This window comes from Solea senegalensis, linkage group LG8 (genome assembly GCF_019176455.1).
Source record: "Solea senegalensis isolate Sse05_10M linkage group LG8, IFAPA_SoseM_1, whole genome shotgun sequence".
Classification (NCBI taxonomy): Eukaryota; Metazoa; Chordata; class Actinopteri; order Pleuronectiformes; family Soleidae; genus Solea; species Solea senegalensis.
This window is the reverse complement of record NC_058028.1, coordinates 19,273,391-19,293,014: the sequence shown is the minus strand read 5'-3', so window position 1 is coordinate 19,293,014 and position 19,624 is coordinate 19,273,391. Positions and strand designations below refer to the sequence as shown.

Genomic DNA, 19,624 nt, shown 5'->3' with positions numbered 1-19,624 from the left:
AAAGTGAGTCAATGGCTTGGCGTGCACCAACACTAAGCAGAATCCCATTGTATGCCATTTTTTCCCTTGCATTTAGTGAGGATTATACATTTCTAAAATAGGAAACACTGTTTGGTTTATGATTAGAAAATCAAATCAGTTCAGAAATGTGAAATGCATCCTAATCAGTAACACAATAAAGAGACAACATTATTGCCCACTATCATCTTCTAATGTTTATTTGCTTATGAGGTGGAGACAGAGATGTGGGAAGAGATCAACCTTTTATTACAGCGTGAGACCCGTGATTTCCAGGAAATGAACACACACACTGGGATATGATATATTAGATCCCCTCTTCCATGTAATGGCAAGTGTCCTTTATGATTTTGTTCAAAATTCCTTGTCCTTGTGTGGTTCAACTAAACACATTAAAGGCAAAATGACGGATGGCCCCTGTGAGTGTAAGAAAGTGGATAGAGGATACAATATGTATTCTCCACCCGCAGGGGTTGGGGATGGGAGACTTCCTATTAATTATAGTGAAAGGAATTTGCCCCACTGCATATTGTTCAGGTCCACTGGATGCCATGGTTGCATGTGTGTGTGTGTGTGTGTGTGTGTGTGCGAAGACTCAGATTTCCCACTGTGGCATGTCAGTGTTCCACTAAACAAAGCTGACTTAAATGGTTGCCTTAATAAAATGCCTGGGCCCTAATTAAGCCCTCTCCACAATGGTGGGGGTGAGCGAGATGCAGTCTTTCTCTCACTCACTGTGCCTTCCCAAAGGTCTGTTCTGTGGTTTTTTTCTTCTTCTAGGATGTGTTGTCTTGAAACCTGACCACTTCTAATGGCTAAATTGTGTCTGGCATGTATGTTTTGTCTGTGCCAACACATCCTCACACCAACAGAGCTTCAATGGCACAAACTCCATCCTCTGCAGCTTTATTCTGCCAGAAGATGAGCACTGAACTAGTGTTTTTCACATTTCACATTTCAGGGACAAGGTACTCAGGGTCTAATTGGAGAACATCACCGGTTTATTAGGCCCTGCATTTTCTGTCATGTCTGTACTTTCGTCTCCAGTTGCCTAGAAATAAATCTTGGAGGCATCTTGAGAGTTTGTGTTTGTCACTGACTCTTGTGTTTAACCTTTTGATAAGGAAAAGACTCCCCCGACCACTTCATGAATATGAGGAGCATGTCCAGTGAGCTGACCTTCTGGATGTTCTTCAGCTGTAGTGACACACACTGGTGACATCCAGACAAAGTCAGTCTTTGAGATATTAAAGGTTTTGGTCATGTACACACCAAGCAGTGATTGATGGTCCTGCAGATTTAGCTAAGGTTTTTTTTTTTTTTTTTATTCCCCCATCTTCCTCACAGACATACAAGAAAACAATCATTCTCCATCTGTCACTTACACCTACAGCAGGATGGTATAATTAATTGCGAAAATACCTTGATTAATGTTTCGCTCTTGTCTGAGTAGATCGTCAGTAGATAAAAAAAATAGTGTGATAAAACACCCTCTGTTTCTGTTTTTTTTCAGTGTAATTAGCAGCTATGACCTTCAGCTTGTGTGAAGAAACCATTCGATAAAATCAGTTCACATTCCTCCGCAGCACTGCTTCTGCTCGTCTCTCTTTTTCATCTGGCTCGCTTTAATCTTGTTTCTCTGCAAGCTGTCACAAGTAAATAATGAGTAGACTCTAGATGTCTTTGATTTGCAAGGGCTTAGCCAGGTGATAGCTCAATTGGCACGGACCAATAAGACATGTTAAAAAAGAAAAAAAAAGTATTCCTGAACCTCATTAGGAGCCTTGCAACATGAAGCCAGGGTCACTAGATGATATGGGGCCCTATTTATTGAAAACCTCTTCATCCTTGAGATCACGGAAATATGTTTCGCCATGATGGCAAGAGAGAGTGGAACCGTTTCTACAGATGACAAATGATTTGCTTTGGGCTTGGAGAACAAGGGAGCGAGCGAGAGAGGGAGATGGAGGACCAATAGAGGCAGACAGAGGAGACAGAATGAGTGAGAGAACATAACACTGTTTATATCTGTTTTGACTCCAAAGCCTGCAGATGAAAAGTCATATCATGTCAGAGCAGTTTTGATGCATGCTGCCCACAGAAGAGGCAGCAGGCAGATATACTGTGGGTAAAAAAGCTATTCAATCAACATTTCCGGAGGGGTATCAACATCAATGTTTGATAGTGTCCTATATAGATGAAACATGTAAATAAATCATTTCTATCTCTCACAGGCGACAGTGAATACAAGCAGCCTTGAGCAAAACACAAGTACAACATTTGCCCTTGCTATGTCAGATAACTTCCTGCACATTCTATGCTAATCTGGTTCAGGTGTGCATTCCTATACTACAGTTACAAATCATTTTTATATCCGCGAGGTTTGTTTGAGTCTACACACAGACTCATTTCTGGCAACACGGTAACAGTTGGTGCATCATTACGCAGTCTAACAGAAGTTGCCTAAAAACTGTGCTGCTCCCTTTTTTGTGAGCAACTTATAGAATGCCGCCTTAGCCTGTGCCTGGATAGTCAAGTCTATATAGACCAAGAGTTATTTTCGGTTGAAGTAGAACTTAGTTTAGGCTGGCTACTATAAATAATGCTCTTTTTAAGAATCTTTGAAAGTTTCTTTCCATCGGCCTCAACCCGCCCATTATTCTGGCACATCTCCTCTCTCTCATACCTCTTCCTGTCCTTTCCCTGCATGATGACTTCATTACCTCGGAGATGCAGGGATACCAGCGATAATTATTCAGAAAAAAATATGCACCTTCAAATTAATGGAGAGGCATTATGCATACTGCTCTATCCCGGGTAATATATTTGAAGGTATTTTTATCACAGGGTATCACTGGTGCACAGGTTAGGACCTGCTGCCTATTACTCATGTTTAGCACTATTTCAGCCAAGGTTAAATGTGGGTAGGAAAGAATAAAGTGGTAATAATTGTGTCATTACAAGGAATATGTGCTAATGCCTGCTGCTCGTTTCAGTTAGAATCACCACTTACATGCAGCACTCAGGAGTTTCGCTGTCAGGCAAATTCTCAGCCTTTGGTTTATAAACTCTCTTTTTTATTTAGCAGGACTTTGGCAGAAGGGATTTTCAATCCAGGTGTGAGCTGCCCAGTGCAGATTGAACATAAGTGGCTTAGGAAAACAAAATCACCAACTAAATGTATGTGAAGGTTTGCAGTCATCCAGGTCATAGTCAGAAGTTAGCTTGTTAAGTTGAAGATGGTTCACCTCTCATCCAAGAGGTTTATTAAGTTCTGACTGGTGGGGAAAATGCAGGTTTTTAGTCTCCCTAGGCTTCGATACCTGTCTAGAATGATGGATTAATGACCTGCATTGCTTCTCGTAATAACTCTCTCACCTGTATCATTATTGGCAACACCAAATGAAGTAATTCAATAGTTTCTGTGAATCACACAGGTTATTCCCTCTTGTTGGCTCTTCTCAGTTTGTGAGGGACTTGTGATGGCAGCTGAATCCACACTTGAGCATAAGTGAGTGGTCCAACAGCCTTTCTTTTATATTTCTGCTTGTACTCTTGTGGCCATGGGTAATAATCACCCAAAATGTAGCAAAATGACTTTACTATTTTTTTTAATTGTATCATTTGAACTGCTAAATGTAGAATACGTGGCTACATGGAGTACCTTGTGGTTTTACACTCTGTGGTTGACTACAGCTCTTTTCTTTTAATTGGTAACACATTTAACTCCCACCATCAGCCTGCACAGTGTTACACAGGTGCATAGGGGTGATGGAAGAGGTGAGGCAACAGACAGAGAGAGGCTGAATGTAATAAAGTGAGACACCAGAAGTCAGAAATAATGAGAAGAAAGCTTAGGATAGCAGGTTCAGATTGTGACACGTTAATTGCTCCTCTGCAGCCAGGTTTATGAGAGAGTTGTCATCCCGTACGCTCTAAAACTACATGGTAGTCATAGCTCTATACTTCATTCACACTTGAAGGGCAGCGTTGACATGGACAAATGCAGGCACTGTCTGCAGTAGCATAACAGAATGTGATGTTTATCATCCCACAGGCCAACACATCACATCGACTGTCCGGCTCACTACAAATGATTGCAACGATCTTGCTAACCGAGAAGTTGCCTCACTCTCACATGCCATCCTCCATTTACAGGTATATCCCGTTTTGAGCAGCGGGTAAGGAACATGTGTACCTTTTCATATATCAGTGCAGTTTTGGAGCCTGGTATACATTGAACGACTTGGGCCTGTCCCAGACGTCATGAAAAACCCGATATAAGAGTGTTTACCACGGGCACGTGTTAATGACGTTGCCTTGCAGCTGACGACTATGATTCAATATAAGTGTCACCATTCTACAGTCATATTTGATGCCTGAACCAAGTTGATTAGATTTATGCCATGCAGGAGGATTTATAATGAACTTAAAAGACTGAAATCTCACAGTCTGTAGGAGGCATTAGAGGCTATAATCCCTGCCCTCTTAAAACTTCTCTTTGCAGAAACTGAATCTGGCTGGCTTCTTACAGCCTTGAGTTTGGACATTAGGTCATATTTCAAATAGTTACTTACAAGGAATTCGAACCTCTGGGTAGTAATAACTGTAAGGACTGTAAAACATTACCATAGAGATTCAGAAGGGCAACGGGACAGAAGTCACACTGTGAGGACTACCTTACTAAAGGTCAGACTGTCAGTGCGGGGCAGCCGATCTAATCTCCACTGACCTTCAGTAATGCAACATTTTTTTTCATTAGCATCTACAAAAGTGTCACACCATTTTCTTATGTGTGTATGTTTGTGTGAAAACAGTGGTGTTGATTTGCTTGTCCCTGTGAGAGCCCCTGCAGAATTTTGCAGCTTGCAACTGGCATCGTGCCCTGCAGTGGCACAAAATCTCTGACAGCCAAGTCAGTGGCAGCCAAGGGTAATAGACGAAGGTAAACATAAGGGCTGGAGTTGTGGAAGCAGTTCACACAGGCTACAGAAGAGCCCGTAAATGCCCAGTAAAACTGTATAGGACCATGATTACTTCACGTTAAGAGGTGCTATAATTGGTGTCAAACCCATGTCATTACCACTTAAACAAGTTTAAGATAAACCTCCACAATCTAATAGCCATGCACACTGAGTGAAGAGGTGGTGAGGACCGATCCTGGCTAATGAACAGGTTTAAATTAAAATCATATCATGAGTTATAGCTCTTACAGTGCCTGGTTTTTTTGTCATGTCCACTACTCTCTCACGTTCTGGCATAGTCGTTTCTTGCTATATGTGAACTATGTGAATGCAAAGACACTGGGTGATGTCCACCGAGTCTGACATACAGATACGATAGGAATGATTATTTAATTTTACTATGAGAGGCTATCTTTTGAACAAAATCTAAAGTTTTTTTTGACCAGCAGGATTGAAATATTGGTGCACTCATCAGGGGTTTGTTTGTTTGTGTGTGTGTGTGTGTGTGAAGGAGGCAAAGATTGTGTCCCTTGTTTTATTTCAGTTATCAAGGTTCAACTGCTTAAAAAAAAAATGTATTCTCTGAGCAGAAAAGGAAAACTGTCAAGAGCAAAGCTGATGTCAGATTAGGAAAATGGGAACACAAATCAAGAGCATTGTTGGGTGGGGATTAACAGGTGGAAATAGGAGGAGTGTGGAAATGCAAAGCTCTTCTACTACTGGGAGCTGAATTATGGCCCCGGGCTATGCTCTTGGCAAAAGAAAGTTCAAGAGGTGTGGAAAAAAAAAGGAGGGGAGTAAATTTAAAAAAAGACTTTACAGTCTAGTAACCGGGATGCTGAGCTGGATGTGGCAAAATGCCCCAGGGGAGGCCAGAAGCACTGAGAGACAGCAACCTGAGATGAGAGGTACCTCAGCCTCAGCATCAAACCACTCGTGTGATCCACTGAAGACTATTCTTTTTGTGTTCACTCACTGAATCTCCAACAATGGTTTAACAGGAGTGTTCCGTACAGTCTGCTCAGGCTGGTCTTGCTAAAGAGACCAGACACCAATGAGACGGAGTGAATTTAGATGTTTCTTTGTTGAACGTTTTCATTAGAAGTGCTTTTGAAATGCTGCTTTTTGCTGCTTGAAAAAAAGAATCATTTCCCGTGCTAGAATTATAAATGTTTGCATAGAAGGAAATGTATTGCATCTGTTGAAAGCAGATTCTTCCTGATTCTATTCCTGAAAGTATTAAGTGGCTAAGGCGAATGGCCGTCCACATAGGGAAGGAAGAAACGTCTTCTCTTGAGCAAGGTGTATTCATTTCATTTAAGCAAAGTAGTTTCATAAACAGCTCTTTAAATATATGGATCTTTTAAGAATATGATGTGATTCCAAAAAGAAAATGCTTAAAGTTAAAGGGGCATTTTCAATTAGTTTTTAGGCTTTTTGCCCACACAGTTTCTGGCAAACCTTTTCTATCATTACCCCCCCATTTATATTACTGCCTTAAGTCCCCTAAATCCTGTGACTACTGCACCTCACACAGCTGTACACTTTAATGGCATTTGCTAATGTACTGTAAATGACATAAAATATGACAGGCTTAGTTTTCTGCCAGCGCTTGCTTTTATATCATTTTACACCATTTTGAATTTCCATTTATTTATTTGAAGGCAGATGTGATTTTATGTCCTTGTCATGGCTGCAAAGTGCTACTTTGAAATGCAAATGAAGCTTTGATTGAGAGATATTCATGAAAAGGGTGTTGTGTGTGAGGTAGCTCCGTGAAAGCCAAGTCCAGGGAGAGATGCTGTGTGGTCCCATTTGGTACGAGGTGATGTATTGCTGAAGAACAGCACAGGCTGGTAGAGGACGATCTAGGACACACTCGTAACTCCAATTCCATTGACGACACCTAGACTTCTAAAACAGTCATCTCATCTGGTGCTCTCACTGTAAGTGAGACCTTATAAAAAACTGAACTCTTACCACAACACACATAATACAGCTTTAGCCCCTTCTCACCACTTCAAAAGCGGTTCTTACCGCTTTTCTGGAAGTAATGTTTTTTTGTCCATTTAAGGGCAGATATCAAAGAAGAGGTTTTGGCAATTCAAAATGAAATTACAGGCTAGAGTGTATGCTTATTGTCTTATATGCACTTAAAAGTAGAGAGTATACTTGAAAGGTAATGGCTTTCCGCAGTCAAGTATTACGGTGGCTCCTACACTGAAATGGATCTCTTTACTCCTGCCTTGAAAGTGTCCTCTTAGTGAAGGTGTGGCTTAATGTTCTGGCTCCGGCCTCTTATCTCATGTCAGTGGCGTCCTGTATACCTTAATGAAGACTCCCTTCCCTCTCTTGTCTTGTAATAACATCCTACTGACAGGCACTGACAGGAATCTCGTCACACACACACTCCGACACACTAACAGACACACTAAAAGGCTTTTTCCCCTTACACAGTAGCTTTCACGGCAATGTACATTCATTTGGTTGAATCCACACTATTCCACTCGTCCTCATCACCAGAGCAGCTGTCACCTTACAACCTGCTAACCTGACGTTCAATTCCATTAATGATACCACAGTAAGAAGGCTGTTATGAAAGCCTTGTGACTGAGTGGAGGTGTTGACAGTGATGTGGCAAACCTGTGATGGATTTCTGTTCATGATGTCTTTTTTTTTTTTTTATAAATTGAGTAAGGTCAGTAAGTGTAGGGAGAATAATGACAATTATTTACGATGCAGCATCTGTATGTGAGCTGCATCTTGCTTACCAGTCATGCGTAATCATGTCATCAAATGATGCTTTATTTCAGATAAACAGCACACCTGACCAATGACTTCATAAGGAACGCTTGTAGGCTTCATCAGATAATGCACGACCTCTGCTGTATGTCTGTAGGTATCACGCAAATAAGAACACACAGTCATAAATGCAGTAAAAGATCCAATTTCTAATACAAGTCAAAAATGTAATTACAGTCCACTCGACGCCAGGCAAGGCATGGATCATTATTGCAACATTTATGAGCGTTTCTGGCAAAAGCAGAATGCCAGTAATGGCGATGGCTGAGCCACTGATGTTGTGATTTAACCTGGCATTTTGGCTGTGGTGCGTTGCTCCTCCAAATCAAGGCTAAGTGGTGGATTCATCAGTGCCCTGTCGAGATGAAACACTCACCCGGTGGTGACACGGAGATGAGGCCCTGATTGGGACAAATACATCTCCCTCTGGTGTCAGCTCTCATTCACCGGTCTGAGCGCCAGCTGAAAGAAAGACACATGTTTTGATTAGGGTTGTCTTTCAATGTCACAGCAGCCAGCCGAGAAGAATGAGATGGGGCTGTCTCTAAGAGAAGCAAATACTAGAAGACGATGAGAGGAAAATGGATGTCTCCACTGTCTGCAGGATGCTGGATGGGAATTTTATGAGTCAGAGAAAGCTCAGTGAGAGCATCTCTCTTAATGACACCACATTCAATCTATCTGTCTATCTGTGTCTGTCCGTCTGTCCGTCCGTGCTATATCCACAGCTAAAGAATGTAATTAAATTCAAGCAAATACCGCGGAGCCTTCATCTCTCCTCAAACCTCACGTACCTTTGTTTATCCTACCAGCAATGACACAAACTTAACACGCCGTCTTCATGTAGCCGGATATTTCCTCATGAGGAACAAATGTTGATGCCTGTGTTCCTCAGCTTATGGTGAACAGAGTGAGAGGAAAATATACAACATAGCTCTGCAACGGGAACCTTGACAGGCATGACATGCATTTCAGTGCGATCCTGAAAGCAGTAAACAACTCAAAGTGCTGTCACTGTTGCGCTGTGAGAACCTCATCTCGGAGCAAATAGTTTTGAGAGCGTGTCTTATTTATGAAAGATCTTATCCTCCTCCACCAAGTTCACCTTTCTGTGGCTTGACTACTGTAGTAATAATAATAATGATGTTGTTTATTAAAACTGTTTTTATCACCAAATAAAGCAACTCTTTTGGCTTTCATACATATATAGCTATATAGCTATATAGCTATATAGATAGATAGATAGATAGATATGATAGGACCCAAACCCTTTAGATGCAGAGACATCCTTTTTAGTTTTATTGCTCAAGGGCTTAGATATATATCTTTATTTAATCTCACTCAACGAGACAAAAAAATGCACCAAGTTTCAAAAGTCAAGGTACACTTTTATCTTGTCAGCCCTACAAAATATGAGTTATGGCTGGAGAAAAGGCAGCTTAATGTGGCTTTATGTGCCTCTGACACGTCATGCAATAGAAAAATGGGGCTCTCCCTCAAAATATATGATATCCCCTATTGGACTAAAGCCCACTCTGCACCACATCAATCAAATCAGCCATGTGAGTCTGTTTCAAATGCTCATCATTTCTTAATGAACCCAATCAATCCCCGTGCAGGCTCACTGTGAACACCCTTCAAGGCCCCTCACCTGCACAAACATATTCCCTTTGCAAATCATCTTGACTTGATGTCCTCACATCCAAACACTCAGTAAACACTGCAGTACGGCAGTGTTCTCCAAACTTTTAGAGATAAAAAGTTGTGACATGAGCAAATGTGTGCACAGTGTGGCAACTCATTTGCAGCCATACGCAGTTTGAACTGAATTAATGTTTTCCAAGAGATGTTTGGTAAATGAATTACAACTTGAGGGTGTTATTTAACACATATACTAAGTAAAAGGTTGGGAAAATTCTGCGAATGTGTTCCCGCGACCCATCTGTGTGTTCCTACCCAGTCATTTGGAATCAGTGCACTACAGTGTTTGCATGTCAACAACAAAACGGCGAGGATTTGCTCTCCCTGAAAACACAAACATTCAAGCAAACACATCTGTGACAGAGAACGCTGAAGATGCAGGAGACGATGAAATAATGAAAGGTGACAAAAAAAAAGGTATAATGATGGAGTGGAGGAACAGAAGGGACCCTTCCAATTCGATCAGGGCCCAACTGAACTCCCAAACTCCTTTTCTTCTCCATTTCCATCCTCACTCGTTTGCATCCCTTTTATATCCCTGCTTCTTATTATTGTGCAAAAGTGTACAGTTGGCAAAATGAGTTGCTCCATTTCCCTGCACTTTTTAATCAATGCCAACAAAGTGAAGCGGGTTATATGATGTTCTGTTGTATTTATGCTGCTAACTAGGATATTTGAACTCTTCTCTTTGAACCGTAGTTACCTTGGAAACCACCCACAGGAGTTGCTGCTTTATAACAGTAATTACAATCAGTGGTCAGACTAGGTCTTGTGTTTACAGAACAAAGCACACACATCCACTAAGTAGAGGACTTTGTGTGTATTGTTCTATTTCATGATACTTGGACCGCTGAAAGGCTGACAACCTGGAAGACCTTCACACCTCATTAAAGCACTCCATCCTGTTATCCCTCGTAGGAGATGTTAAAACAGATTTGTTTACTGTCTGCTCAGGATTTTGAAGGAGGGTAAAAATCCATTCCATGGCTCATAATGCGTCGATAATCTGTAGGTCCAGTTTTATACACACTGCCAGAGAGAAACGCAGCCTAGAGAACTTTAATAAACCGTTAGTGGCCCCTGATACTCCAATCTCTGATGTCCGTGAAATCTTGCTTCTTCTGGCCATGTAGTTGATGATAAAGTAAGTGCCTGCAAGGCCTTCCCGCTGTTGCCATTTGTGGTTTTTAGAAGTCATCATCTGCAGTGATCTGTCTTGATTGTGCCTTGGCAACTGTCATGCTCCAATAATGCACAGTGTGAGAGAGGGCATGAATATGATGTCTTCCGGCACCGCTGATGTTTATCTTCCCTGCTTCATGAATTTGCGTTCACACAGAGACACTATTACTCGTAATCTCGGATATCATACAACACAGATAGGTTTGGTGTCTGCACATACAGTAGTATTCTGTGAGTGGACAGGCAGGATTAGAGATTTTGAAATTGGAAATCAGAAAAGCATGTGCTCTCTCATGAGCTTGATTGAGCTTTACAATGCTAATTAATCCAATCTATAATTATCAAGAGGGAGTATAGCTGTCTAGCAACTCATGCTATGTCTTAGGGATGCATTTATTTTGGTCCTTCCGCACACTGAAAGACTTTCAATTAACTTAAATGTAAACCTCCTGACGATGCATGTTGACCCTCGGAGCAGAGCAGCGGTAAAATAAAAGTCAGTGTATGAGATTAGATTAAGGGATCAGGATAGGACTGAGGTTAAAGTTAGGGCCAAGAAAAGGATAATATCCAGGTTAGACTTGGTGGATAGTCACTGTTGGCTCACATTCAGAAACACCTTTTTTTATGAATATCATGAGCACTTCCATGACCAAAAATAATAATAATTATATATACATATAAGTGTGAATGGATCCTCAGGGCAGTTCTCTTGGTGTCTAAATCTAAATCTCTATCAGACACGGGAGGGTACCCTGTGTGTGTGTGTGTGTGTGTGCAAGGCGACGCTGAGGGACGGAATGAGACTGGGCTGCCACTTCGCATTAAACAGTGCACCTTCAGCAGCACACGCACTTGTTTTAAAGTCAGTCTGATGAGCAGTTTAGAGACAATCATGACAGAAAGACAGTAGAACAGAAGGCTGTGCCGACATGTGGATTTATTAGTGAGTTGAACTGGCTGTAAGCCAAGCTACTCTGAAAATAAAAGTAACATTCTGTGTTAGACTGTTTTGGTTAAAACCTTGGGAAAAAGCAAATAAGAAAGGTCTGAATTCTATCATTTGAATTCCCAGAGTCCTAGTCATCACCCGCAGCTGATCCACAATGAACACAATGGCAAATATTTCAGGCCTTGTCATTAATTGCCCTTTCCCCTCAGAAAGTACACTTCACCCATGACCTTGTGGAAATGTTACTTTTTTTGTCAAACACAAGACAGTTTGTGTTAGAATGACTTGAGTTTATAAAAACGATGCTGTACATCAAATGTTGGTGTAGCTCTCATTCCTGCCACTGCAGTTTTTGATTTATTTCATTAACGTGAGCTTAGCTATTCATTCTTAGTCACTTTATTCTGTTATCTATTCTAAATGTCTGCATGCTGTCAGTTGTAATCCAGAGATTAGTGTGCTTGTCTGTCTTGCACCTTGTTTATGTATGTGCACTTGCTCTATTTGCCGTTCGTCTCCTTTTATTGTCTACATATGTCAAGTTGTGGTTTTATAAGTTCAAAGTAGCGAATGTGAAGGAACAGCACCTTTGTAATTGTCGTATTAAACAGATGCAAGCAGTAAAGCGGTCACAGCTCATCAGAATGATTGGGTAGCCCCTACGTTCTGAATTTATAACATGCATACATTACATTATAGGACATTACTTTCAAGGCTCATGAATTACTGTATTCGTTGTGGACACATATTTGCAGTAATGTACTTTTACACGTTCCCAAACATGGATTACTGTCCAAAAAATACCTCACTGAAATACCTGACTGAATCAAATGAATGACTACATTCCAGTAGACTAAAGTGAACAAATCGTCATTGCCATCAGACGTATTAAAAATGATAGAACGCATGTTGTGGCATTGCAACTAATCAGTGTCTGTCAATGAAGGATACATAAAGAAGAAGGGGATCTGGACACTGGCATTAGGCAAGTTCCTGTTGGGAGAGATTAAGGTTTTGGATAGAGTCATTTACATTGCAGGATATTTTTTGAATGTTTATTTTTGAATGGCGTGCCAGAATTAAAGACACCACTGGAGTCCTTTTACAAAGATGAAGTACAAAGTCCCAGAGCCAAGGAAAGCATAGAGAAAACACAACACTCGCAACATGCTGAGAAAATGTACTTCTTCATCCGCACGATGTGGGCTTAAACAAATGGAGCAGCCGGGGCCCCTGCAGTGTGAGGGGATGGTATTTTTCATTTGACTTATGTCCTGATAGTCATTGCAGTGGGATCTGTATGAATAATTTGATTTACTATCTAAATTCACTCTTTTATCAAAAGTGTCGAACGCCTGTCACCAATGGCAGCACTACCAGTGGATCACACGCAGATAAAAATAAACCTTGCCCACTCACTCCCCTCCACCTGCAGTTCTCTCTCTCCAGTACTTCAGCTTTCATATCACAGAGAACTACCAGCAGCTATGCCCTAAAAAATGAGAATGTGGTCTTTGGCCGTCAGACAACAGCACGCCGGCAGCACAACTCCTCCATATTCCAACACACATTCGGCCCACCCCATGCTGGTATAAAATGGTCAGGGCAGGATGGAGGGGGTGATGGTTTTTGATAATAATCCTGGGCTCAGCTTTGGTGTTGTGTGGCCACATGCCACACAGACAGAATGCTGATTAGTCCTCAGAAGTGGGCTGTCGGTAACGGTAATTTTCCAGGCCTGATTGGCAAAGAGCGGTGAAATTGGGGGCAGTTAGAACTGAGGGGAAAATAGTGCCGGAGTGTGTGGAAATGCCTCATCCGTCCAATGGTAAACAAATTATCTGAAGTGAAATGACAACATTAGGAAATGCAAAGTGCCGGTCCACATTTTGAATACATCGCTATGCACAGGCTCGGGGCAGTCCTTTATCGAGGATCCATGGCCTCACCTCAATAAATACAGGGCATTCAATCAAATCCAGCATCAGTCTACGAGTAAAACATATCCAGTAAGTGGTAAAGCCTATTTTCAGTCTGCATACAGTGTTTGTTTTACTCGTGGATAGGCATGAAAAATGGATTGGAGCATTCTGATGAGGAAGACAGATTGATAGTAATGCCTGTCTCTTCTAAAGGACTTGTTCAAACTTTGAAAGGAAAATTGATTACTGGTAACTATTGTAACATTGCAAGCTGCCGTAGAGGGATTGCATTTTTGTGCTCACGAAGTTGCTCATGCAACAAAGGCCGAGCTTCTTTGAGCCGCAGACCACATCCCGTTTTATGTTAGAACCTTTGCGAAAGCAGGTCAGAAAGGTTTGAAGCATGTGGATTGCCATCATTGTGGTGAATACCTGCTTCCTTTTCAGAAAACACCGGAGGCTAATTCTATCAGAAGGATTTGAATCTCTAAGGATGTTGCACTTAAATTATTTCTTTATTAAAATGAGAATTTTTAGATATCAGCATACTGTATACATATGGGTATGTTTAGAAACTGTAAACACTAGCTTGTTGTTTTTACTTTTAACATCGCTCCAGACTCGGTGTGCTGGCATCACGGGACAGAATTGATCAGTTGTTACTATAATCTGCTGAGAAAGTCTCCGCTTCTACTTTTTCTTTAGGCTCCTCCCTTTCAGGGGTGGTCACAGCAGAATATTTGTCCGCATTCGGTATTTGGCAGAGTTTCTATGCCGGGTGCCAACATGCTGAGACGGTCTATTAACAAAAAAAAAGAAAGGAAGAAAAGAAAAGGAAGCAGATAACTTTGTTCAAGCTCTGTTCTTTGTTCAGATTTGGCTGTTGCCGACTGAGAATTCCCAGGGGACTGACGGTTGTTTCTAGCAATGAACTAAAGGTGTTTGTAGCTCCGTGGCCTCACATTTACAAAAACAATCTCTGAAGTCAAAGTGCAAATTTGCAATGTCTATATATAATTATTATTTTGTCATTTGTTTATGCGTTTATTTTTAACCAGGCATCAATCTCATTAGGATGTTTAATAAATCATCGTTAACATGGATTTACAGCTCTACTCGTTGTTCTTGTCCTGTGACGAAGTCTGCAAAATAATGTACTTGGTTCTTAATTGGGCGTTATTTCATGGATAAGTCAAGGGACAAGGGTTGTCCTCATTTGCATCTCAGGCCTTTCAGATAATAAAGAAGCAGAAGAATAGGTTAGGGAGCATTTTTTTGTGGTGCTCAGTAAAGGATAAATCTGGCAGATGTGAGAGATTTATTTCATGTGGAGCCGCCTTGATTTAACCCGCAGCCTTCTCACACACTTCTCCTCCATCCCTACACTGCTGTGTTATTAAGACTTAGCCAAGCTTTAAATTGTATGACAGAGGTCACGTTTTAACTGCTCAAGTGACAAGTACAAGCTGGTGTCACTTTAAGGTTATACTCGCCGCCAGTAACCGTAGCGTGAGCACCAGCTTCTCAGAGCAAAACTTGGTTAGTTGGCCACACCTCTGATTTTCACCTTCCGCTTCCTTTCCATCTCGTTGCAGAGTGTTGTGCAGCTCCTGAGTAAAAAAAGAAGGTGGAAAAATCTCGCCCGCTGCCATGTAGATTGCTTAAATAGATTTGTTGTGTCTCATCTACAGGCTGATACTCCTGTCAGTGTCTGAGCGCTGTGTGAGTCACTTTGATAAATGTGTGTTTTTAAAACTTTTTCGAGCAGTACGCTCTCAGCGGGCCTGCTGGCAGTGAAGGACCACAGTTATTGGCCAGCCACGGTAGTGCTTTTTGTCTTAACAGCACCACGGTGGTCCAGACTGTGATGCACGGTAACGTACGGTATGTGTGTGTTCTCTCTCTCATCTCAAAATGGAAAAGAGTCTAAATTTAGCATGTAGACCCAAGTGTCATGCGAATGTCCAATCCCAGCTGGAGGCTGCACACTTCATATATCTTACTTAAAACACAACACATTGACCACAGTAGAACTGGACTCAGGTCATAGCTTTTTTATTTTACTGAATATTCTTTTTTTTAATTGTGGCTTTGAGAAGGAAGACATAATATCGGCTTCCATTGAAATGTATCACACATTTGAACAATGGATGGATTTGCCATCCAAAGCTCAGAGAAATGCACTTTTGTCTGTATTTCTATCAGCTACTGTAATATACTCTAATATTGGGAGGCATTTCACTGAGATTTGACCACAAAGGAGTAACAAGCTGCTGATATGTGACCACCGTTTGTTGCCGCTTCCGTTATTATTATTGTAGTAATAGTTGTGTCCTGCACTAAGTGGAGGAATGTTGTGGCTTCTTCATCAGAACCACACATTAGTCCTTTCGGCTGCTGCGATTCCCGCTTTTTTCCATGAATGCAGCATCTACCCTTTATCAATACTCCAATTATCCACCTCCCTCAAGTGTAAAAACTTTGATGCAGTATTATCAAGACTTTTTTCTTGAATTGTCCACGTTTCCAAAAGCCTGTATTAATGCATTGAGAAACATGCTCATGGGAACCCGCCTATAGGCAGATTGTAGGGAGCATCCGTCCACGTGTGCTGCCAACACCGAGAAAGATCCCTCAGCCAATTACAGCACAGACCAAACTGTTGGATATAAGTCATGATTGTGCAAATACAAGATCCCCTGGCGTTTGCGGTGTTTCTCCAGAGCATGTCAGGAGATCTGTTGAGCTGCTGCCTATATGTTAGCGTGCTTCATCTGCTCGCTGACTGCACCAGAGTACAGCTGAGATAAGCTCCTCACATGGGAACACAGTCAGAGCTGAACAAAGCTGTCTAGATGTGAAGGGGAATAAATATGGGGAGATAGAGTCTCACGTCAGCAGCATCAGGCACAGTATACATCATGCACCTTTACAACAGGCCTGTTTAGCCACGAGACCTGTTGAGTCTCAGCATGGGGAAAAGCCCACAGTGGTGTGTGCTCTGAAGTACACAGATGTTGCTTTAGTAGTAGATGTGGTTGTGCTGCTTTGCTTTAACCCACTATGCGTCACATGGAATCCAGTTCACTGCTGAAAAATGATTCTACTGGCTTTTTCCAACTTAATTAAAACCAATTTCCTGTGTGACAACCGTGTTTGCTCTGATGTGCTTTGAAATCATACAACAAAGCCAATCAGATTCCCAGTCTTCAGTAGGAAAAGTAATTTCATGTGAATATCAAACTACAGAGAACTACCATAGACACAGTGACAGCGATTTTGATACAAAGATGTCAAATAAAAATGTGTTTTCGTGTCGCTGTCTGCTTATTGTAATTCACTGTGTTATTATTCCATCAGCTTTTGATTAGGCCACAAAATGTGAGTGTTTTTGTGTGTGAGGCCAACATAACTGGGGTATGATTCTGTGTGTGTGTGTGTGTGTGTTTGCGTGTGATTGTGCTACTACAAATATCAGACAGAAGTAGAAATATTACATTGTGTCTTTAATTCACAATTAAAAACATGAACAGACAATGTGACCAGAAATGTCTGGATGCAATATAAAAGAAGGACACTTTCAGCGATCCGTGCTCTCGAAACAGGCTGTTTGAATGCTTGTGCATGCTTGAGCACATGCATGCGTATGCGCGTTGCATTTGTTTTTCAGCCTTCGTTGACAGGCATCTTGCCAGTTTCGAGCTACACATCAATACCACTTTGTACCCTCCATACTGATCAGAAGTGACCCCACTCACTCTACCCCTCCCCATTAACACACCCTCTGTCTCTAATGGAGTGCACTGCACAGTACTTTCTGCCTGAACACACAGGAGAGGAGTGCAGCTAATAAGAGTTGCGCAGTCGGAATACATGGGTGTGAACTTGACTTAATGTATGCCACTGGAGCCGTGTTGGCAGACGAGGTTGTGTTATCTGCTGTGGCATGTACGGGCCCAGCCCATCTGCACAGTGACATCCTTCATAAATGAACCGAGCTGAGTCGTGACTGCTGTCTCTGAGCCTGCTATTCAGTCCTGGTGCTTTGACACCTCTAATGCATGTATGGTATCTTGTATCCGTATCATGAGTAGACAAAAAAAAACACATTTGCCTGTGTCTTGTCAGCGCGGGCTTGACAAGATGTTTGAGTAAAATTGTGGGAAATGGACACTTACGGTGGACATAATACAATAGAAAGAGGAAAAGGTTTTTCGGACCCAGCACTGATCCCTGGGGGACGCAATGATGATGTTAACTCTCCCAACTTCCCACATTGTTTCCACAGTGCAATAATACCCCGATCCTATACAGTATATTGATTTACATGTCGTGATCAATTGTGTCGAAAGCTTTTTAAGATCTATGAATATTCCTACTACATACTTTTTATGATCTATAGCGTTTGTAATTCACTCAGTGGAGTCAGTTAATGGCAGTGATGTTGAACCGTCTGATCTGAATCAGTATTGACTGTCAGAAAGTAATTCTTCTTGTGTGTACTTTTGTGTGTGTGTGTGTGTGTTTTCTACTCATTCTCCTTCCTGATCTTGGATTTGGACCTTTGTTCTTATTATATAAAGGTAACATACTGAATGTGATGGCTAAAGCCTAACTTTTAATGTCCTGATTTATTCCTCAGGGGCGGAGGCCATGTTTGCCCAGCAGCCACAGGACCTGGTGGTGGTGGCAGGCCACCCCGTGACGTTACCATGCACTATCCCCGGTTACCATGGCGTTGTTCTGTGGATCAAAGACGGCCTAGCACTTGGAGTTGGCAGAGATCTCTCTGGTAAGAGGCAGCATTTATCCCCTTGTCATCCTGCATTTCTCCATCTTTCTTTGTTGTCTTTAATTACACTCTGTAATTTACAGTAAGTGTCATATTCCGACGGCCGCTTTTTGTCATCCAAAGCCTTCTCGTGTCAACATCTGACCCTCTGCCAAATATATCACTTCATTGACAGATCAAAGACGCCTCATAACAGTGTGCTACAAAGAGAACTATTAGATCACAAGTGTTGTAATTATAGCATACAATTCAAAGAACATTAATTTCAGTTTTTTTCTGTAAAATGCAGAACAAAATTCTGTATACCTTGCGTTTGGCAGAGAAGCATATGATGAGAACGGAATGTTAAATCTGGCGCTTCAGGCCACTCAATGACTTTTTGAAGATCCTCTAATTACATCGCACGTCATGTGTAATTGCTTTAATTGTTTAATTTGGAGGGAAAGTACTGCACTGTCAATAGATTGTGTATTCATGACCTTGACACAGTTCAAGGAAACACACCACTCGGCTAAAATGTCCATTTCATACATTTTGAATCACTGAGGAAATCTACAAAAGCCTGTGTAGTGTAGAGTTTTCTAATTTGCCTCACACACACTACCTCTCTATGATCACTGAGAAACCTGGTGCTATTGCAATGAAGGGCACAATGTTCCAGGATCCGACTGCAGCCATTTTTTTAAACCACAAAAGGAATGATTAAATATGTATTCCACAAGACTGAGGGTCTTCAAACATCTGACCTTTACCAAACACTCATAGGGGCCTCCCATGTCACTTCCCTATTCCTGATGTGGTCTGTAATTAAACCTGGGTGGCTGACAGAGCCCCGGTAAAGCCATCCTATTCCCTTTTCAAGTCCTTATCTCGCCCAGGGGAGGCTGAGAGGTTGCCGTAAACAATGGTCCGGCAGTCTTCCAGTCTCCTTTGGAGACAGACGGAAAGGGGAGTACTTTGTTTGTGACAGAGAGAATGGAAGACAGAGCACAATTTTATTCAGGGTCAGACTGAAATGAGAGTTTCAGTCATCCCCTTGTCTTTTATTAATTTAACAAGACAAGATAGAATCTCAGTTCAACAAAAAGAGAAGCGGTTGGATTTCTGAAGGGAACGGAGGTAGATCAAGCTTTAATAGCGCATACATGGTGTGTTAGTTTAATTTGTGTTAGAGAGAATACAGTAATCCTGGTTCTGTCCATCTCAACAAGCAGGCACGGGATGTTGAGTCAAAGGGATCTTCATCTTTCTCTCTTAAATGTTAAGCAAATCCCCAGTGTGTTTACTTTCT

The 19,624-nt window shown here is 41.6% G+C and overlaps 1 protein-coding gene across 10 annotated transcripts in view; it reads left to right on the top strand.

Moving 5' to 3' along the window:
- Positions 1-19,624, top strand: part of kirrel3b (kirre like nephrin family adhesion molecule 3b) — a 148,268-nt gene that overhangs the window by 66,006 nt on the left and 62,638 nt on the right. For all 10 annotated transcript variants that reach the window (XM_044032042.1, XM_044032041.1, XM_044032040.1 and 7 more), the window contains exon 3: positions 18,184-18,333. In XM_044032042.1, the coding sequence (XP_043887977.1) occupies positions 18,184-18,333 (150 nt within the window). The remainder of the gene's footprint in view (positions 1-18,183; positions 18,334-19,624) is intronic.